Source organism: Odocoileus virginianus, chromosome 23, assembly GCF_023699985.2.
Source record: "Odocoileus virginianus isolate 20LAN1187 ecotype Illinois chromosome 23, Ovbor_1.2, whole genome shotgun sequence".
Taxonomy (NCBI): Eukaryota; Metazoa; Chordata; class Mammalia; order Artiodactyla; family Cervidae; genus Odocoileus; species Odocoileus virginianus.
In genome coordinates, this window is record NC_069696.1 from 44168625 (window position 1) to 44192114 (window position 23490).

General features: G+C 41.8%; 1 protein-coding gene across 4 annotated transcripts in view; it reads right to left on the minus strand.

Annotated features, from left to right (window-relative positions):
* Positions 1–8597: 8597 nt before the first annotated feature.
* TCP11L2 (t-complex 11 like 2) overlaps positions 8598–23490 on the minus strand; it is a 42445-nt gene continuing 27552 nt past the window's right edge. For all 4 annotated transcript variants that reach the window (XM_020883174.2, XM_020883172.2, XM_020883173.2 and 1 more), the window contains exons 7-10: positions 19393–19580; positions 19001–19182; positions 16172–16344; positions 8598–10969 (exon numbers count right to left, since the gene is read on the minus strand). In XM_020883174.2, coding sequence (XP_020738833.1) covers positions 10725–10969; positions 16172–16344; positions 19001–19182; positions 19393–19580 — 788 coding nt within the window. In that variant the 3' untranslated portion in view covers positions 8598–10724. The remainder of the gene's footprint in view (positions 10970–16171; positions 16345–19000; positions 19183–19392; positions 19581–23490) is intronic.

Below are 23490 nucleotides of genomic sequence, written 5' to 3' on the forward strand. Positions count from 1 at the left end.
AGAGTACGTTGCTATTTCCTCCCCCAGGGGATCTTCCCGACCCAGGGATGGAACCCGTGTCCCTTGCTTCTCTTGCACTGACAGGCGAATTTTTTTTTTTTTTTTTTTTTTAAACACTGCACTGCCTGGGAAGCCCCAGTTATCCCGTAATTGGAGCCAAAAAGCATATTGTTTTAAAAATATTTCACAGAAAAGGATAAAAGGAGAATTTGCACAACTTGAGCCACGGAAGCATAGGATTCATTTAATTTAGCCCCAAACTACACGTATAGTATGGAAAAGTAGGAAATATACCAAATACCTAGTAGGTGGGGATTGGTTTAAAAACGTAAGGTACGTGTGTGGTGGACTGCTATACAGCCATTAAAATGACCACAAAATGAGGAGGAATTAACTTTACCTAGAGAATAGAGCATAACAGGACAGCAATAAAGATAGTGTTATATTCCGAAAGGACTAGGCAGAAGATCCAGGAGTAAATGTCAGCATAAATTTAGTATGAAAAGGTGACATTTTAAATCAGTTGGAAAGATGTTTTTCCAAAAAATTATGTTGGAGCCATTGATTAGCTGTTTTGAGAGGGAAAAAAAAAAAAAAATATATATATATATATATATATAAGTAAATCCTATATGGATTAAATATTTAAATGTTAACAACCTTAGAAGGAAATATAAAGTGAGCAAATTCATGACATTAAGTGGTGACTGCCTTCAAGCATGGCAACACAGAAATCATAAAGGAAAATATTCATAGGTTGAATCATAAAATTCTAGCCATAGTTTTAGGATTCCATGAAAAATTTAAAATTTTCTGAACAGATGGTTAAAAATCTCCATGGATAGGTTTCAAGACACACAAGTTGGCAGGTGAGAAAGGATTGGTATCCCTCATTTAAAATGAACTTACATGAATCAATAGGGGAAAAAAATCCCATTGGGGGAGGTGGGGAAGGCAAAAGAGAATCAACAGTTGTTTAGTATGTGCAAAGTTTCAGTTCAGGAAGATACAAAATTCTGGAAATGGAAAATGGTCATAGTTTCACAACAATGTGAATGTACATAAGACCACTGAACTGTGCACTTGAAATGGTAAATTTTAGTATATTTTGCCATAGTAAATTATGAAAATTTATAAATATTCATTTGCCATTCTGAATGTCTAACCCTTGTGACGATAGTAGTAAACAGCTAGCCTGCCAATGCAGGAGACACCGGTTCAATCCCTGGGTCAGGGAGATCCCCTGAAGGAGGGCCAGCAACTCACTCTAGTATTCTTGCCTGGAGAATCCCATGGACAGAGGAGCCTGGAGGGCTATGGTCCATAGGGTTGCAAAGAGTTGGAGACAACTAAAGTGACTTGGCATGCACACACGCATCCCTAGCACCAGGTTAGTCCAATTTTTTGTTGTTGTTTTGTTTTTTGTTAAAATGAGCATGGTTTTCTGATTTGGTAGGTTTGGGTCTGCAAATTTGCATTTCTAATAGGCTCCCAGATGATGATGCTGATGCTGCTGGCCCAGTGATCACAGTTGAGAGTCACTCTGTAACGTCATGTGACATAAGGTTATCACTCGATCCCATAGCCTGTTTATGTGTTTACCTCTCCTTCTGACAGAGAGCACCTGGAACAGGGACTGTCTTGTTTGTCTTCATCTTTTCAGGTTCTAACTTATTGTTTGTTCCTAAGTAAAGTTGTGTTGAATAAATGATTTGGGGGAAAAAAACATGCATTGAGTGATAAGTTCAATTTTTCATGTAATGCTTTTTAAAATTCTGATTTTTTAAAAGTCTCTCTTGAGGAGCATCTGGTAGCAGTGGTCCCAGAGTCCTACATGGGAGCAGTTGGCTGACACTAAGCGGTGTCCACCCTGTTTACACCTGCCTGGTCCCTGAGGTAGGGGCATTTGCATCCTGGGGTCAAATCCATTGTCTTTCTGATCCCCTAAGGCAAGGGTTCCCAACCTCCAGGATCTAATGCCTGATGATCTGAGGTATAGCTGATGTAATAACAATAGATAAAATGCACAATAAATGTAATGCACTTGAAACATCCTGAAACCACCCTCGCCACCCCCCCCCCCACCCCCCCCCCCCCCCCCCCCCCGCCCCAGTCGATGGAAAAATAGTCTTCCACAAAACTGGTCCCTGGTGCCAAAAAGTTTGGGGACTGCTGCCCTAAGGGGCTGGATTTTTTAATTCAAAAGGCCAGAAACAGTCTCCTGATTTCTGTTTTCTGCTGTCCTTTTCCTGAAATATTGGTACAGAAAAGATATGGTGGTTTGAATATAGAGGACTGGGCAATTAGGGAAAGGAAATCACAGAAAAATGGTCGACATCTTGGAACACTATCCCATCACCTAGGTATGAAGTGTTGTGGTTCTCAGATGGGAAAATGACCAAAAGGAGGAGAACCATGAACATCAGTTAAAGAAGAGCAAGGGAAAAGGGAAAGCAGAGGTGTCAGAGCTGAGCCCTGGAACGTTAGGGAGTGTTTCTGTTGACTGCTCTTTGCCAGGCTTTGGTATAACCACTTTTTTACATTCTCTGATTTAATAACCAAGGGAGAGAAGTATGATAATCCCCATTTTGCCAGGTGAGGAGACTAAGGCTCATAAGGTTTGAGAAATTTGCCAAGCATGGTTGGAATCTAAATCCTCACTTACCTGAGCCCATGTTTTAAACCACTCTATTGTGACACTGAATGGATCAGGTAGAAGACATCGAGCAGAGAAAGACAGCCTGAGCAAAACGACGTGGGGGTGTGGAGTGCATAATACTATCAACACGTGTGCCGGCTGAGTGTAGTTATCCTACAGGGCCTGTCTAGGGACATGTCTATAGATCACACCAGAAATTGTCATTTACAACATGGCTTCTCCTTTGGCATGTTTAATTGTGATGTTTAACGGACATCCTTGCAGTTTAAGATGACACTTTTAAAATAAAATTCTCTCCTAATGATGACTTGAGCCCTGCCACTTGATGGGAAAATCAGCAGAACCTGTAGGATCTTATTTGCAATTGACATTCTCTATTGTAATTTTGTTCCTGTTTATTTTTAAATTTTTCTTTTTGTTTCACTGGAAAGGAAAGATGATGCTCAGTTTTAAACGTTAAAAGTGTACAAGTTGCTTTGTTACAATCAAACTAAATGTGTACACAAAGGATTTGATGCTTTTCTCTCAGATAAACTTAATAAGACTTTCCAAGTTTGACTTGTGTAATGTTACTGTCAAACTTTTTGTCACCCTATCTTCGTATTTTTTGAACGCACTTTGCAGGATGACCTCAGGGCTATGTTGATTGAGTAAAGGGATTTGAATCAATGTATTAATGTCTCCATAGCTGGGAACCCATCATGGGTACAATTTGCCATCAGTTTCTGAAAATTCTGAAAATCACATCACTGGGGATACCAGATCGCTGAAAACTCGGTTCTGAATGTGTTGTACCTTTGATTTGTATCTCAAATCATCATTTCAAAATACGGGCTTTTATTTACCTAGATATTAATAGTGCCTGCCACCACCATCAGACAGACCTGGTGCTCCTCTGCCGAGTTAACACAGGGCAATTGTTCGCATGTCTTCACTGGCACTGTAAGATGTGGCTGAGAAGACAGGCTTTCAGAGTAAGAAGTCCATGTTGGTGGTAAGAAACTCAGGTTAGGAGTACTTTTATCTCAAAGTACCAGCTTTTTAGCAAATAGCTCTCCAGTGAGACCTGTCTGTGTGAATCCGAAGGAGATGATGGACTGCTCTATCTGCTAAATGCCATTGTGCATAAATCACATTTTGAGAAGCTACCTAATGCAGAAGCTTTTTAATGCTGTAAAATATAGTAGCTAAAATTAAATGCCACTTAGCTTTTTCAGAGATGAATTAATGGACAGCTGGGTCAAATTCAAAGCTTTTTGATGTATAAAAACTTTATAAATGAAACTACTCCATCAGTAGGCAAAGTGTAACAAAAACCTGTCTAGATGGATAGTGTGTAATTTCTGTACAGGTCTCTGTAGCAAATACATCACTGTATACCGGTCAGGAGTCTTACTCCAATAAAGGAATGTAAAGATTTAAAAAAAAAAAGAAATTGTCATTTATGCCATGTTAAAGAAATTAGAACTTGAGAGGCTTCAACTTGAAGACACTAGAAAACAAAAGAAAAAGATGACCCTCTCTCCTTAAAAACCTTGGTACATTCAGACTGAGGGAAAAAAATAAGTGATCCTGATTTCTATATTTGAATAAATTTATAGCAGAACTAGAGAAAGCCCAGATCAATGTTGGAGCAGGAATAAGGGTTCTTCAGTCTGAAAAGGCAAGGGCAAAGGGGATCCTGGAAATCTATTGTTTCACAATCAGCAAGGCAAGGAGAAGCCGGGAAAGAAGTCTCTACTGTAATCAGAGAACATTTTGCATTTTGAGCAAGACTGGATGGCCCAAAACCTCTAGTTGCCTGCCAGGCCCACAGGTCTTTCTCTGAAAAGCCTTGCTTTGTGTCATGTTACCTTGTCATCCTGTCAAAACCGACAGGGCCAGCAACCAGCTAAAGACAGCCACCTAAGGCAGGGGGCGGGGAGGGGGCACGGAGCTCCTTATGAGCCACCCCCCCCCCCCACCAAAGGGAAGAGAGTTGGGGAGGGGTATCCATAGTGACTAGTGGCAAATAGACCCAATCATTTTCTCTCTCCTGGTAAGTTTGCAATGAAGACGAAAGGGAAGGGCAACAGGAAACAGAGGCAGAGAAGTAAACAGCATTTGGTAGCATTACAACAGTGAAACATACCTTTGATTGGATGATCTAAGGCAACCAATATAGAGCATAGTTAACACATTCCAGGGTTAGACTCTTTGGGCTCAAGTTGATTATCAGCTCTGTGACCTTAACCTCTCTGTGTCTCATTTTGCACAAATGGAAATAATGATAGAACCTGCCTTGTAGCAGAGTTGTGCAGTTATATGAGACCATTTATATAAAATGCTTAGTCTATGTGGTAAGTAATTATTTGGCTAAATTCTGAAAGAAAAAAATTATGTTCAACTTCTCTATCATGCCTACAGGTGCAACTGCTGGCAGATTCCCAGGTTTCCTTTCTTCTTCTTAAATTTAAAGCCTTGTGATAAATCCCTAGGTCCCTTTCCCTTGAAAGCTGAACAGGGCTAACATACCAAGCTTAGACATGAAAAGATAAAGTTTCACTTGAAAAAGTAGAGAACAAGAGGGCATAAGTTGCTGGTACAAATGTACTTTCTAAAAGGTTAGATTAAATCAGGGAGGATAAAGTCATACCTGATTTACCAAATGAAACTGGAACATGTTGGGTTGTGTCACTATCCTTTGAAGTCGACATCAAGGACAATAATTGCAGTCTTTACATACCCTTGAGTTTCTCTGCCAATGATAATATTGGACTTAATGAACCATGGTTGTGATGAGAGTTGACAATTTTTGGTCTTATGTACTTAAGTACTCGATCATCACATCTCAGAATACTAAAACCTCTTGAAGCTTGAAAGAGATTTAGGGCTAATAAATTAGCTTTTGTAATGTATTCTGGCCACATTATGCTGAAGTTTGTAGACGATTTCAAATACATCTCATTTGACTCTCACTGGGGCTCTGTGATGGAGAAGTCAATGGCAACCCACTCCAGTACCCTTGCCTGGAGAATCCCAGGGATGAAGAGCCTGGTGGGCTGCTGTCTACGGGGTCTCACAGAATCAGACATGACTGAAGTGACTTAGCACCAGCAGCAGCAGCAGGGCTCTGTGAAGCAGGCAGGTAGGGTAGGAAATCGATGTTCACGGCGAGACTAGAAGGCTGACTTGAGGTCATAATAGCTGAGAAAAAGAAGTGAATTCAAACTCGGGTCCCCTGACTCTCAATCCCCTGCTACTTTTACTGACTAACGAGTGGGAACTGTTGGTACTTAACATCCCCAGATGTAGAACAGATTGAATTTTAGTTTTAAGGAGGATTCAAGTGAAAAAATATATGTTGCAGAAAATGTGGCAGGCCCCACACTCATGGCATATTTTGCCAATCAGCCACAGAATTCTTTACTGCTTATCCTGGATTTGGCTTCAAAATCCTCTCAACTCGGTGCTCTGGGGAGCTAATACTAAAAGATCAGAGCAGACACATGACTTTAAACTAACTTTCATAGAAAAGAGGATTCATAGAGCTTATTCAAGGAAACTGGTGGGATCTGAGGTAGAAACTGCTAGTGCTTATCAATACCCAATACCCAATACCCATGTCCACCTCTTTTCTCCTGGACACATCTTCCTGACTTGCTTGCACTTAGAGCCAGGTGATTTTGAGTTCTGGCCAATGCACCATCAATAGAAGTGGGCAATCCATTTATTTCCCCTATCTTCTGAGTGATTCAGGAGATGCTGAAGGTTTTGAGGCCTGCTGAGTTATAAGATGGATGGAAGTTGGGTCTTTGAGTAGCTGGGTTAAGGTCCTCGATACATACACCAACCTTCCCTAAACTTGGAACTACAATTTGAGAAATAAGGCTATGCTGAGACCACGGTGACTTGAGAGCTATTTGTTCAGCAGTTCATCAACGCACACCAGTAAAGCCTGATTTTACTGACTATTCCCTTCTTGGAATCATCTTACAGTGTCATTCTTAGAGGCAATACTGGATGGGGAGAGGGGTCTCCTCACACATTTCTCCCATTCGAGTTCAAAAGACTTCATAAATGTAAAGGATAGTGGATTTGTTTTTCTCTTTCTGCTCCTCAGGACACCTTTCTTATTTGAAAGAAATCGCTAGTTGAGTGACCTTGGTGGGAACATGGGAATCTAAGTGTCAGCCACTATCTCATTCCATCCCATGCAAATTAGAGCCTTGCCCTTGACAGAGATTTGTCCCACTGAATGTTGATATCTGGGACTTTAAATCTTGAGCAAATGAGGCAAAGCAGCAAGGACAGTTGAGAAATCAATCTCTGAATCCTGCTGGCTGAGGCCCTGCGCTTGCATTGCCTTAGTTCCTACCCATTTGCCAAGCTTAATTCCCCAAACAAAATAGATTGGGTGAAGTATGTAAATCTCCCCAATAAACTCTCTTTCTGCCTGTTAGCTAGAGTCCATTTCTACTGCTTGTGCTATGCATTCAGGTGTGAGGGCATGTACACATACGCACACAACACATAATATTCCAGCACCAATGGCAAGTGTGCTTTGCCAGGACAGTCTTTCCAGAACATAACTGTTTGCAGCTTTCAAAGGATTCCATGATTCTTTACCTCTTTCAGAACAAACCCCACACATATGAACATGACATACAGAAGCCTTTTCCCTTGCTTGTTTCTCCTCTAATCACTCCCCCTCTTCTGGAGGCTGTTCCCTGGGCTCACCATTTCTCCACAACTGTGCCTCCGGTGCACTGGGCATCTTGTGCCTTTCCCTTTCTTGGTCTCTTGGCAAGTTCCTGCCTATCATTCATGTTTTAGCTCAAGGATGATCCGTGAAACAGTCCAGTGATTTTTCCTCTAATACTGTGTGTCAGTTCAGTTCAGTCACTCAGTCATATTCAACTCTTTGCAACCCCATGGACTGCAGCATGCCAGGCTTCCCTGTCCATCACCAACTCCCAGAGCTAGCTCAAACTCATGTCCATCGAGTCAGTGATGCCATCCAACCATCTCATCCTCTATTGTCCACTTCTCCTCCTGCCTTCAATCTTTCCCAGAATCAAGGTCTTTTCCAATGAGTCAGCTCTTCACATCAGGTGGCCAAAGTATTGGAGCTTCAGCTTCAGCATCAGTCCTTCCAATGAATATTCAGGACTGATTTCCCTTAGGATTGACTGGTTTGATCTCCTTGCAGTCCAAGGGACTCTCAAGAATCTTCTCCAATATCACAGTTCAAAAGCATCAATTCTTCAGCACGCAGCTTTCTTCATAGTCCAATTCTCACATCCATACATGACTACTGGAAAAATCATAGCTTTGACTAGACGGACCTTTGTTGGCAAAGTAATGTCTCTGCTTTGTAATGTGCTGTCTAGGTTGGTCATAGCTTTTCTTCCAAGGAGCAGGCGTCTTTTAATTTCATGGCTGCAGTCACCATATGCAGTGATTTTGGAGCCCAAGAAAATAAAGTCTGTCACTGTGTCCATTGTTTCCCCATCTATTTGCCATGAAGTGATAGGACCAGATGCCGTGATCTTAGTTTTTTGAATATTGCATTTTAAGCCAACTTTTTCACTTTTCATTTTCATCAAGAGGCTCTTTAGTTCTTCTTCGCTTTCTGTACTATGTGTACTTGTTTTAAAAGCATAGCCCAAATTACACTTTATTGTTATTGTTCACAAGTTTGTCCTTCTTACTAAGTTACAAACTTCTCAGGACAGTGTCTGTCTAGTCATCTGTGTTTTAAATACCTAGGATACTTCTTGACACATAATAGATGCTCAATAGCTATTTGTTGACTAAATGAGTGAATGAACATGATTGATGTCTGTGAGGCTTTGACATTAAGTAGAAGATTCCTCCTAGAACCACTGCAAGCAAGACTGTGCAATATTCCAGCCCCAAGCTATCCAAAGGTGGTTTAGAAAACAGAGACACCATCTATCGTGAAATAATTTTTAATGTTTTAAAATGTAACTAGTGTGCACAATACATGTTTAAGCAGTAGAAGAATGAAAATGTGTGTATGGTGTTTAGGAAAATTGACATTACAAAACAAGACCATGTTAAGAAAATTCTCAAAAGTAGAAGTAAACATTTAAGTAAAAACCAAATAAACAACATGCTCAAGGACACGATTTAAAAATCCTAGTAAATGTACTTGCTTAAATTCAGACTTGGGACATTGAGATTTACTTTGCCACTTAAAAAAAAAAAAGCAGAATGCCCTTCATTTTAAATGCATTAAAAAAAAATGTTTGCACATTGTTTTCCTGCTGACAGCTATAGTATAATCAAGTATATAAGAACACCAGCCAGATTCCAATCTGATGTAAAAAAGTATACCATGTGGTCTTCTAGTTAAATATACAGTTCACCAAGAAGGTGACAGAAAGTCACACTATACACTACCTTGCAGACCCTCTGGGCTACCCAGGCCCCAAAGTGAACAGTTGAAAACAACTTCAACTTAAGAGAAAATGCAAACAAAAATCTACAGCACCTTATGATTTCTAAGCATAGGAAACAGGCAGAATGGACATACAGGAAGAGGGAAAAAATGGGTAAGACCAATGATGTGCTGTTCAGTAAATTCCACTTCTACATAGCTGCTCAAATGGACAGAATGGTGATTTATGTATTGGTCATTGGGAGAAAAAAGCTGATGTTCAACATTTCCTCAAACTTTGGCAGATCCCTCCAAAATGTAAAGATCAGAGATAAGCTGTCCACACAATCATTTCCCAGGCCTTCATCGAATCACTAGGGAGCACCATGATGTAGAGGTTATGGTGAGGAAGAGGAGGCAAGGAAGGAAGAAGGACTGATCTTTTCTTCCTACTTGCTCTTCTCCACCAGACCGCTAAGGTTCAAGGAGTCCTCAGAAAATCAAACCATCACAAATGCGTTTTATGCAAATAAAGCATTTTTCAGTAGTGCTTCCCTCAACACTTCAGAAGCATGTAATCCGAAGACAAGCAGATTTCTCCAGGATCCTGAAGCAGTGCCAATGTGGCAAAGTTTAATGCGCAAGAATGGCAAATGATGATGGTACTGAGAAGAGCTTCTTGGTCACGGTGGGGTAAGGATTAAATCCACAGAGAAGGCATTTGCTAGCACGTTATTTGTGTAAAGAAGAAAAAGAATCCAAAGTTCATTAGTTTCTTTTTCAGGTGTGAATTTCACTGAGAATGGGGGTCCCATTTTATCAACTTCTTCTTACAAGTAAATTCAAGTTACCAATTCAAACCACTCCTGCCTTATGTAAAAATATTAAAATCTTATATAAACCTTACTAATGGCCTGAGAAATGCAAGGACATTCACGAAGAGATGTGTGCAAAAAGTGTTTCTCTCAGAGAGCAGCGTAAGTTGCAAGAAGAATCCACCCTCTAGAATGAGATTTTAGAAGGGGTTTGTTTCTATTTCCATTAAATCAAGGGAGGTTTTATCTAAAATTTGTATGTAGCATAAAAATGTATTTAATACATTTAAATTCTAAACAAATACTGACCATCGGTATCACCAAAGGTGATTAGGTATATTTGTAGAATTTGAGGACTTACTATGTAAGTTTCTATTACATATGAATAAAATTTAATTGTACATTTCAAATACAATTATCCTTACTTCACATCATTTATTTAAAATGTCAGTCCCCTTGGTTATGATCACAACTTTCAACCCTTTAAGAAGCTGTACCAAAGTTAAAAAAAAATCATTAGATTTGATATTAACAGGTGAGGAAATACAACTCCTCAAGGGTTGAATGAATAAGCCAGATATAAATGCTTAAGAAAACATTTACAAGTATTATATAGGTAATAGAATTAAATACAAATTGCTTTCTGTTCGTTAAAAAGTCTCTTTAGGACTCAAAAATGGTGCACATGTAGGGGCATTGTGATGTGCATGTATCTGCAGTGCTGACATTACTGGGTTACACAACTTCGGGCTAACACTGCCTCACACAGGATCGAGGATGTGCCCCATCTGTAATGCCGCTGGTGGAAACAGACTGGGTACCTAAGTGCTGGGCTTCCAATCTCTTATCCAATGTCATTTCCTCTTTAGTTAGTAGATGAAGAAGCTTCTGCCTTCCCTGTGGCTTCCTCACCGAAAAGCAGCTTTCGGAGTATATTTGCATAAAATGGTCCGTACACTTGTTTGTTGAGATTCACGATATTTGCGTATTGCGAGCCTAGCGACTCCAGCTCTTGCTGAACGACAGCAAGGCCTCCTGGCACGGGAGGCATGCATCTTGGAGGGCTGGGCAGACAAAGCAGGCTTTTCATGTACAGCTGGATTCGTTTATCTGGGGGGAAAGAAGATATGTTTATCTGTTCTATTATTAAAGCACATTCTTTTTAAACATGAGAATAGTAATTGTGGTAGATGGATTGCAACAACATCATCAATTCTTTACCCCCTCCCTATACTCATGCCTTTTCCAAGGTAGCCTGGCAGTTCTTCCCATCAGGGCTGGAGTCTGGGTGCCCAGGCCTTGGATCAGGGATGGCCTTCTGACCTGCTTTGGCCCATGCAGAATGTGGCTGGAGTGATGGTGTGTGAGTTCCATGCTCAAGAGGCATGGTTTGAATCTTCCCTTTCTGCCTACTACCACCATGTAAACAAGTGTGGGCCAGATGAGAACCCATGTCGAGGGAAGCCCAGCTGTTCCATCTTAGGCCATCCTAGACCAACCGGTAACCAACCAAATCCCAAGAACTTGAGACAGCCCAGGTGAGACCAGCAGAGATAACTACCCATGCCGCTGCTTACCATAAATGCATGCACTCAATCCAGCAAGACCAAATGAACTGCCTAGTTGCCCCACAGACTGGTGAGCAATGATAGATGGAGTCAGGGAAATCTGTTATGCCGTAATAGCTAATAAAACATGCACAGCACATTTAGGGTGGAGTGGGGAATCTTTTATAAAAATTCAAATGTGCATAATTTTAGTTATATATCCTAAAGCTGAGTATGTAAACTGGGACTGCTAGTTTAGCCCAGACAGTGTTTTTCTAAAAAATAGAAGCTATCTAAAATGAGGGGCTTTCACATAGAAAATCAAATTTTTGGTTCTTCTTGAAAAATCTACAGATCTGGCAGACTTGGGAGCCCAAACTGCCACATGGCAAAGGTGAACATACATCTGGGTTTTCTCAGGACAGTTGAAGTTGACACCTGCTGTCCCGGTCTTCTTAAAAAGAGCACTTTCAACAGTGTCCTGGGTTAGAGAATAAATTATATGATCACCCCCCATGTGGGCAAGAATCAGGAGGCACTGAAGAAGGACCCCCCAACTGACACTGCCATCTTCTCCACTCTTCCTGCTTCAGTGCATCCGCTTTGAGAAGATGTCACAAATGCATGCAAATGCTTAAAAAGGGAAACTGCCGTGTCCTGGACAGATGGCACTGGACCAGCCAGACCTACTCCAGCCCAGGCTGCTCCAAGGACGTTCTCTGGCTCTGGAAACAGAAATCTCACAAGTAAGAACATTTATTAAGGAAAATGAGTGAGTGAGTGAAGTTGCTTAGTCGTGCCTCACTCTTTGCGACCCCATGGACTGTAATCCACCAGGCTCCTCCGTCCATGGGATTTTCCAGGCAAGAATACTGGAGTGGGTTGCCATTTAAATACACTCATCTAATGCAGACAACTGTAATATTACTGAAATTCTTATATCCAAACACTTCTACGCCAAATCATACATTTCAGCCAGATCTGACCTAGAACTCAAAGTGCCCAGTGTCCCATGTCCATATCTTAGCCCAGACTATTCCCTGTTACTAGAATGCCCTTCCATCTCACTTCATCTCTGCTGAAGTCGAGAGCATCCACGCTGATACTAAAGTCACCTCCTTTCTGTGGCTTTCCTTACCATCTGTTGTACTCTCACCCCTTATTACTGTTATTCGAGAATTTCTCTCTCTCTCACTTCTCAGACAGTAGGCTTTCTAAGTGCTAGACCACATTTTTAGCCTTTATTTCCCTGGTCTGGCAGTCAGCAGGCAAGTCATAAATGTTGACTGTAGTGAAGTGAGAATGGAATGAAAAGGTCTATGAAGATAAACCCCAAACTGAAAACACGAGGAGCCAGAGAGGAATGGGGGCTGAAGAAGACCTGAGCCTTATCCATAATTTTTCAACAAGAGGAAATTATTCATGAAGGGATCACTTGTACAGTTGAAAATTACTTTTTAAAAATGTAGGTGGCTATTAGCATGCAAACAATTTCCACAGCAGGTAATCCATAGATTATTTTTATCGTATACATTTGAAAAAATTGGTTTGAAAGAAAACTTGCTTTCTAATTATCTTTTTTAAAGGCTAAGAACACAGTGGGACTTGTGATTTTATTGTAAATAAATAGCACATCAACTGAGAACAGAAGACAGACTGTGGGTACCATGGACAACAGAAGAGGAAAGCTAGGGCTAAGCTGGAGCCCTTCTTCTGTCCCAGGGATCCCTCTAAGGTCTCATGTATTCTAGCTCCTCTGTGGGCAGAGAATTCAGAGCAAATGGTCCACTAAACTTCCTGTTAGGCTGGCTGCTCAACTCTCATGAGCCCGGGTCTATTTTTGTCACAGTTATAGTCAGGACACTTTTCTGTGAGACTGTTTAAAGAATGCAAGTCTTTCAAAACTGTTATTATGCTGACAAGTAGTTCTGTCTCTTCTGTGGACGAGTCAGTTTTTAGGCGAAGACTAAAGTGATGGAAGCGTCTGTCCATTTAGGAGCAGCCAAACCCAGCCCGGGCCAAAGACATGCCCTCGGCTTCCGGAGCCTAGGGAGAGACGCTCAAGTGAGTCATGCAAGTTGCTAGGCAACAATACTTTGAACAAGGTTACAAAATACTTTCAATTTGCAAAAGAACAGGAAACTCGGAATAGGGAGGGCTGGGTGGAAAAAAGTGGCCTGACTGGGTTTTAAGAGGCCTCCTCGGGGTGGGGCATCTCCTGGCCCCCAGCATCCCCCCCTCTCTCTGGTGCTGCCAGTAGCTCCCTGAGCTAAAGCACGGGCACAGAGTATATCCGAGGCTCTGGCCAGCCTGCCAATGGGCAGCAGGGCTCCAGCTCTGACTGGGGTACCCATGTGAGTCAGACAGGAAGATTCCCTACCCTGAGACCTGCTGGTTATATGGCCTCAGGTGAGAGATACTTGACTGCTCCAAGTCTCCATGCATTCATTCATCCACTCCACTGCTGATTGTAAAAAAAAAAAAAAAGCACAATGTGAGGGCTGCAACTTGAGTTTTATTTGGGGCAGTATTGGGGACTGCAGCCTAGGAGACAGCACCTCAGATAGTTCTGAGAGACTGCTCTAAAGACATAGGGGAAAGTGACAGTATATATGTGATTTTGGTGAAGGGGGAATGCATGTAATCAAAAATACATTTTTATGAAAGGTTTCTGCTAGTCTCATGAAGCTTCTGCTAGTCATGAGAAACAGTCATCACTATGAAGGATTTTCGTGTTTTTCCAGATATGAGGAGATACATGAATTGGGCTCATAAAATCAGCTCTGGAGAATATCTAACTACCTGAAGACCTATCCTGCCAGTTTTCCCCTGAGCATGGAGTGCTTCTTTTCTATTCTTTATCCTGAACTCCTTTCAGGGGGTGTTGGAGGTCAGCAGCTGCAGCAGCACAAGATTTAACCCTTAGAGAGGTAGATGGCAAGTGCCAATCTGTGGTTGACACCTCAGATATCTATTAAAGGTCATCTCTGGGCCCCCCCCTCCATGGTCTGGGGAAATCGTGATGAGCAAAGATGCATCCCATCCTCCTCATGAGACCTCCTGGTATGAGGCAGAGACGGCTGACAGCCTGCCCCGCCTCCTCCGAGAAGCACCATGGCCCACGTGCTGGCTGTACAGCCAGAGATGACAGGCTGTGACATGCTTGTCAGCAGTGAAGGTCATGCAGAGCAGGGCTCAGCCACGGGCGGCTGAGGTTATGCTGTGTGTGTTACTGTCCTCACTGCCAGCCCTCAAAGCCCACGTGCTGCACACCAGAGTTCTTAAGTGGCCTGGGTGGCTTAGATCACCAGCATCCCATGTCCCCGGGGATAAGGTTGAAAGACACCGTTTAAGAATCTCAGCTAAACAATAACCAGTGTGTGTGTTCCTAGGGATGTCAGTGCAGTGCTTTGAAAACTTGCAGATTCCTCCTGGAATGTTTAGATATTCAAACTCCACACTCTTTCCTCCATCTGTTCCTCTCCCACTGCAGCTGACACTTGCTTTGTCCCCCACATCACCCTCATCCCCTTTTTATGGCCACAGCAGCCTGATTCTGTTGAGGGGGAAACAATTGCTTCCCTAGTTTCAGATCAGGTGTTCAGGTAATGCTGACTCACCTTAAGTTTCTTCCACTCTGGCCACCAAAAATGGGATGTGACCACCAACTGGAGCTAATAGGATTCAATTCTGGGGTTATAGTTTGAGCTAAGAGGGGAGGGAAATTGCTTGATTTAAATATGGAAAGATGCAGGCTGGAGTGGAAGTCATTTTGCTATGTTGGGAAGAGACTATTTTAGAGACAGCCACCCCAGAGGAAGGCAGCGCTGAGGGGGAAACAGTGGGAAACAGTGCCAAGACATCATCTGAACTCTGATTAACTGTACCGCCAGCCAATCCCCCCAGCTGCTCTTTTCTGTGATATGAGCAAATATAGTCCCTTCCTGCTTAAGCCATTTTGTTGTTGTTTAGTCACTAAGTCAAGTCTGACTCTTTGCGACCCCATGGTCTGTACCCCATCAGGATCCTCTGTCCATGGGAATTCCCATGCAAGAATACTGGAGTGGATAGCCATTTCCTTCTCCAGGGAATCTGCCAGAACCAGGGATCAAACCCAGGTCTCCTGCTTGGCAGGTGGATTCTTTACCACTGAGCCACCTGGGAAGCCACTGTAGAGTTTTAAATTATCTGTCACAGGTAACAGAAAAACGTCCTGATACATTCTCCATTTCCCCAACTCACCAACACAATTTGATCCTGAGATATTCATTTTCTTAGCAATCGAGCAGAAAACAAAACAAAACAGAACACCACTATGCCTCTCAGTTCTATGGCCCTTTTAACTTTCAGTCTTTCTAAGTCTGACCAAGCAAGGGGCCTCAGCTCGCACAGGTTAGCTTCCATCAGAGCATGTGTCTACTTTCTGTGAACATACCACCATCTGGTTTGGATTGCTGTATTGATCTAGGAATTTAAAATGATGGCAGCATGATGTTATTTTCTTCATAAAACCCTATCAGCTGGGTAGTAAGGTAGAAGACCCTGAAACATCCCCCACTCCACTATATATACACACATAAGCAGCAGTGAGTCCCAAACATTTGAAAATATTAATGCTTTCTTCATGTTTTCAATATTTTTTCACCAAGAGAAGCAGGTAATCTGTTTAAGACTAAAATTTGACTGATATTTAACATTAGCCAAAGCCAGCATGGTAAAGCATATTGGCATTGAAGCAGAAACCAATAAAAGTATACGGGCTCACCAATTAAAGACCAGATAGGATTGTCCTCTTCTTCGATGCTTGAGAATTGGCCTACAAGGTTAGCTTGAACCTCAGCGTTTAAAGCTGGTAAACCTCTCTCCATTAGGGTCTTGTTAACCTCAACGCAAGTCTGAATGCCGATAGAGTTCAGGACTTCCTTCAAGTTAAAGGTCCTACAAAATATGAAACAATAATTCCACCAGGGACAGCTTTTATTCAGTATGTTTTTGTTTTGTTTAAAATATATACCAGCTTATTTCAAATGTCTACCAATTTTCTCTTATATAGACAAAAATTACCTCTATTAGAATGAGCTTAGAAAATAGGAAACTCCTCCCAACCACAAAGCTTTACATGCATCAGACTTTTAAATGCTTAAAACCACTCAATTCTGTAGGAAATATGAAAAGCACAGACAGAAAAATGTGGTCCCTGAAAATAAATCTGCGACCCCATTTTCAGGCAGGGCTATCAGAAAGAGATAGAAAATGTTTGTTTAATTTGTAAAATAAACCCTCTGGCTTGAGTGGATTCAGTCATAGATTTTGTTTTTACTGTGCTTAGAAAATAAGATAGAATCAATTTGTTTATCCATGCCTGAGCAGGAAACCTCTAACACCAACCAAAAACAAGAAATAAAGATATTCAGAGGCCAACACCATAAAGACAAATTACCTGAAACTCTTGACCTATCATGATGAAAGATAAGAGACTGTTTCCCACTGTTACTTTCAAGTAGCTGATCAGTAATCCCAAATATATACAGTCCAGAAAGATGTAAAAAGTAGTTAGTGGTGGTTATTTAATAGGTAAGGAAAAAGGTGTAATAGGAAGCAGCATTTGCTGTGTCCACACTATTGTGAATGATATTGAAAACTGCATCTCACTATTCAGAAAGGATCTTTAACACAACCTTGTGCAAAATGGGAATTAAAGGATAAGAGAAGGGGGGATGGTGGTGAGGGAATTAGACAAAACAACAAAACAATCAGATAGGCAGAACAACTCTAAAGAAGATGACTTAACAACTAATTAGTTATTAAGAGCTAACATCTATCAAGCACTTACCATGTGCCACACACCTGCACTAAATCCTACACATGAGTCATCTTCAGTTCAGTTCAGTTGTTCAGTTGTGTCCGACTCTTTGCGACCCCATGAACCGTGGCACGCCAGGCCTCCCTGTCCATCACCAACTCCCAGAGTTTACCCAAACTCATGTCCATTGAGTCGGTGATGCCATCCAACCATCTCATCCTCTGTCGTCCCCTTCTCCTCCTGCCCTCAATCTTTCCCAGCATCAGGGTCTTTTCAAATGTCATCTTAAGTTGCCATAACTCTAAGGTAGGTATCTTTATATCCCTTCTTACAAGTGAGGCCATGAGACTCAGAGTGACTCAGGATCTTATTCAATGGTACATTACAAGTCAGTAGCACAGCTAGGATTTAAACCCTGGTTTGTTTAACCCAAAAGCCTGTCCTTTTAGTAACCATTTTGCTATGTGCTTCATGTGAATACTTGGGCAGTACTGGAGGGCTTCCCAGGTGCTCAGAGGTAAAGAATTTGCCTGCCAATACAAGAAACGCAGAGATGCAGGTTCAGTCCCTGGTTAGGAAGATCTTCTGGAGTAGAAAATGGCAACCTATTCCAGTAATCTTGCCTGGAGAGTTCAATCAATAGAGGAGCCTGTTGGGCTATAGTCCACGGGGTTACAAAGAGTTGGACACAACTGAGCAGCTAACACTAAGCAGTATTTGGGGACTCACTAAAGGCTTAATAAATTAGAATTCCTGGGAAGTAATGGTTACTCAGTGTGGGGAAATGCTAAAAGAAGGGTTCTGCAAAACCAGAGCAGGTTTCTTTTCCTTACAGGTCTTGGGTCCTGGAATGTGAAAGAAAAGAGCCTGGCAGGTTAGCGCCAGGATCAGCAGAAAGGGCAGGGACTTGACAGTCAGGCTTGGGCTCGGGCCTTGGCTTGACCTTTTCTTGGTGAACAGTCCAAGGCAAATCCTATTCTCTCTGGGCTTTAGGTCAAAATGAGAACTCTGGATTGCCGGAACCACTTGGGCTAGTTTGGCTTTTAAGATTCTAGGATTTTATCAAGTCATCCATGTGCTCTCTGAATAATAAGCAGGAGGATGGGATGTTGGATGTATTAGGTGTAAAGTCCCTGAAAACACCTGAGAGGATGGTCAGCAAGAGGAGCTGGCACATAGGAGACCCATGGAAACACCCGGTCATTGGCCAGGATTAGAAATTTTCTGACTTGGACAGGATTCCCAATAATGCAAAATTGAAATGGGATTCTAATATTCAATGATGGTTTGATACTGAGAAATGAATTTGGCAAAGACGAAACTTTCACTGACTTGTAAAACATCTCTGAAGGACAGAGATGTCACTACTTCTGTAGACTTCACAGAGGCTGGATCTGTGAAGCTGGTAAACATTTTGTTGCAGAAAAATGATGGAGTCAGAACAACTGAATCAGAAAGCCTCTCTGACAGACACTGAGCATGACAAATTTCTGGGTATTGTTTGTTTTTTCCACAGCACTGTCAAAGGAGAGCTTGTACACACATCCGTCCTAAGTGGAAACACTACACTCACCCTGGCACCTGTTATGGAAAAGACCTCTCCCTACCAATGAGGGACATCTAAGCCTTCAGAGATATGAAAAGAAACTCTAGGAAAAGAAGGCATGAGCTAAGCTTCTCTAAAGCACGGTCCTGAATACCACATCCAGATTTTCCAAGGTTATTCATGTTCTCTGAAACACATGCAGTGCTGGAATACAAGGGAGAGCAGATAAAAATGCTGGAACTCACTCTTTGTTCATGCCTTCCAGTAGAACAGCTGAAATCCTTTTTAGTCTGACTGCAAGCTCAGGTTGGCCATCTGTAAGAGCACCCACCATGTTGTTGGTGATAAGGGCCAGGCAGGCAATCATTTTCAGTTGATTCAGCTTTTCTGTCAGTTCCTGAAGACGTGCTCCATCTGTCATGAGTGTCTAGCATATTTATTTAAGATGTAAAAATAGAAAGGGAAGCTCAGTACCATGAACATGTAAAATCAGGAGTGTTACATCCAAACCCCCATTTTTCATCCGATTCCAGTTAAGGTCATTAAACTACATGCAACACAGACAGGCACTATTTGAACTTAAGAATTAGAGTATTGAAAACTTGAGGGAAGCCAAAGGGGGAAAAAAATCACTCACCTCTGGTAATTCTTTTTTCTGATAATCCCACTGTAACAGTTTCAAGTAACTATTATTTAGCACCAATGTAGGACTCAGGCTTGGCTTGGAGTGGTTTTCAGCTCCAGGCGTTAAAGTAGCCTCAGAAAGAGAAAGTAACTCTTCATGGACAGATTCTTTTATCCACTCTGTGGTTTGATCAAGAGCACCTGCAAGGGAAAAGGCCACAGACTTGTCCTATGGCTGATAGACTCCTTCATTTGTGCGTTCCACACATGATGAATGGTAAGACGGCCACAATCCTCAAGGAGCCTGTGGTCCAGGTGGGCAGACAGTCACGTAAGCTCACAACTGCAGCAGAAGACAGGGAGTACTGGAAGGCGCAGTGGGGGTGGAGGGAGGAGAGGCTGTCTATGGTAGAGTCTAAGAGGAAGAACTCCATAAGTGATATTTCAAGACACGAGGCAGATAGAGGCAAGAGCTGTCACTCCAGGCTAGGAGAACAGACCACACAAAGAGACGGCGTAAGGAGAAAGCATGGCAATTTGGATGCTTGTACTGCTGGTCCATAAAGAAGCAGGGAAGGGAGGAAAGAGTTGCAGCAGATAGCATCAGATGGACAGACAGGCCAGCTCATATATGACCTTGAGTCTTGTGCAGAAAAGTTATCTAGATTAAAAGCAGTGGTGATTAAAAGCAGTGGTGATTAAACATTTTGGGTTCCAGACCCCTTGGAGTGTCTTGATCAGTGTCTGATCGAGCTATGCCTTTCCCAATATGCTGATATGAACACTTTTTTTTTTTTTTTTTTTTTACTTCAGACCCAGTTCTAAGGTTTCCCCCTAGAAATAAATTGCTCTTTAGGCCACATTTCTTATTAAAAGTATGCATTTGATAGAATTTATAAGGTGTCAATTGCTTTAAAATGCAGACTGAACACAGGTGCAGATTAAAAAAAAAAAACAAAAACAAAAAGCTCAGTGAATGAAATAAAGAATAGTCACCCTGAAATTCATCAGACCCAGCCCTTAAACAGGGGTAATTTATGAGCAGCTCCATTTGCTATACTAAAGCAACACCACCCCCAGAATTTCACAACTTTACTTCTCTTCAGTTGGCAAATGTTGTTCTTGGTTTTCCCAGTTTTGTTTATAAAGAAGTAAAAGACTTGCAGTCTTTAAAAGAGATCCAACAGAGAGAAAGAGTGGAAACCATCACAGGTATAATTACAATGTGGCAATAATATGCATTTATACTACAAGTGTAATCATTTACAACTGACACATTTAAAAGCCCATTTAGTTATCTCAAACAAAAGCAACAGTGTAGCACAGAGGTTCTCAATCCTGGCTGATGGTAGAATCAACTTAAAAAAAGAAAGATTTTGTGTGTCGGCTCTTGGAGATTTTGATTTAATCAGCCTGAGATGGGCTCAGGCATCTGTGTTTAAACACTCCAGGTGATCCTTATATGTAACCAGGCATGAGTACAATTGGTAAAACAGAAAGAACAAGAGTTTAGAGGGAAACAAGGATTTTCTCTGAGGGATCTGCTAAGATCTCAGGGGCTTCCGAAGTGGCTCACTGGTAAAGAAAATCCACCTGCCAATGCAGGAGCAGCAGGAGACATGGGTTCGATCTCTGAGTCGAGAAGATCTCCTGGAGGAGGAAATGGTAACCCACTCTAGTATTCTTGCTGGGAAATCCCATGGACAGAGGAGCCTTGGGGGCCCCAGTCCAGGGGTCCCAAAGAATTGGACACAACTCAGCACACATGCACGCTGCTGAGATTTCACTCCCATAAGCAAGAAGATCAGCTGCTCTGAGTGGCTCCAAGAGCAAGATCAACCCTAGGAGACACTGGTACTTGGTTTTTCATCTGAAAAAAAGCCTCTCCACTAATTTCTTCAAAGGCAAACTGAGCACCAACTATACACTAGATACTGTACCTTGCTTTGGAAACTAATCAAACATTTTCCCAGTAGTACTTGTCACTTAGTAGCTTCTCAAAAAGCTTCTGCTCTCTATATCTGGCATGAGACCCGGCAGGTTTCCTTTTTAATTCACTATCTCTGGAGTTAACCATGCGCTTAAGGACTGACTCAAATAGTCTCCTTCAGATTGACAAATTGATTTGGTCCCTGACACCTGAAGATATCTTTCCCTTTTACTGATAGACACAGTGCATGCAAATCAAACTAAAAGACAAGGTGTTTTTTTGCAAGCTTTCAGAAAGCAAGAGGAGGGAACACTTCCTACTGTACTTATTAGGCCAGTGCTGTGTGTGTGAGTGTGTGTTCAGATGCTCAGTCATGTCCAACTCTTTTGAAATTCCAGAATATTGAAAATAGGGGCTATCTAAAGGTTTGGACAATGCCAGGGACTCCCATTCATGTATTCTGCACCATTATTGAATGGTGGCTGTTCAGAATTGTAAAGACCGAGAGCTAGCCTGGCCCCTGTTTTCAATATTCTGGAAAATATTCACAACATCCCAATTTTCAGTTAGAAGAATGTAGTCTGCTTATCCGTGATGTCCACTCTTTTATGCCTGGCGACACCTCTCCTTCCCTTTTGTTGGTACTGATTTTGAGAAATCATTTCCTTCACTCCATGCTTTTTGCGGATGTTAATTAGAGGCTCCATGACCAGGACCAGGCAACCTCCCTACCCAGCGGTTGGCCTGGCTGAGTCATACGCCCATCAGACTCTTTCCTGGGACTCTGAATGATGATTACAGCGTTCAAGGATGGCCCGTGTTGAAGTGCACACTAACCAGCTGAGGACACAGCTGGGAAATTCCCCTTGTTTTTTCCTCTCCAGATTCCCGATGCCCTCCTGATTTCTGGCCTTGAGCAGACTTAGGTAATTTTAGCTTTTCTGTGAACTGTCCTCTCCTTCCATTCACTTCCTTTTCTGTTAAAACAGCCAGTGAGTTTCTGTTGCCTCTGATATAACTCAGCTGATACAACACAAAATTGAAAAATCCAAAGAGAGGAACGAAGGCAGCAGCTTGGTTTACTCCTGGCTTGGCCAGGGGAGACCTGGTTTCCAGTCCCAGCTCTGCTATTTCTTGGCTGCGCGGCTCTGTCTTTGGGCAGGTCGCTGCTGAGCATCAGCTTGCTCATCTCTAAAATGTTCCATAAATATTTCCTGAATGCCTTGGGTGCCAGGCAAAGACAACCGTAATGCAATTTCATATATTTTTTGAAAAATATTTATGTCCCATGAGGATTTCTGAATCACATGAAGTTCCTGAGAACATTTTATCAGATATAAGAGATGATCTAAATAAATAAAACCTTTTCTTTCCGAGTATCTGAAAAATCACTTGTGGCCTGAGGGTTATGTGCCATTCTTTCCACAGATAATTTAGTTGTTGGATCTAATGTGCTTATTTTGTTGACATTTAAGACACGAACCCAATCACTGCATAAGGCTTTCTTGGGTGTATTTTAAGTAGGGAGATGACATAAAATCTCTCTGTTGGCAAAATACAATCTTTTGGGAAGTCAACTAGGAAACCCAGAGTACTTCTAAATATTGATTTTCCAAATAATTATCTTATAAAAACCATGTACACACAAAAATCCAACACTTTTGTACTTCTGTGCAGTACTGTAAGACTCTTATTTTGATAGCAGGGCACAGTGGCCGACTTTTGGCAGCATGACTTGAGGATATAATTAACAGCTGACATACACTCTGCTTCCTGGACTCTTGATTTGTCTGGGAACATATTTAGAGCTGGGCAATAATGACCTATTTGCACAGCTGGATTCATTCTATTCTTAAATCTCTGGAAATATCCAAGTCAATGTGAAAGGAACGAGTGAAATACAAGTGACTAAGTCTGGATTTCAAGGAGAGAAACAAATGATTTGAGATGAACAAAACTGTAGTTCAACCCTACATTAAGGGATTTGTTCAAGATTACAGGCCCATCTTGACTTAAGACATGGAGACATTTGTACACATGTACATGAACACACAGGGCCACAAAGGAAACCAACAAGGGAGTCTCAGGAAAATGCTGCTAAGAACATGGTTATCATATTAATAGCTCAGGTTTCAGATCCAGGGTGGATGCAGGGTTCTATTTTCCATAATCCCTCTCTGC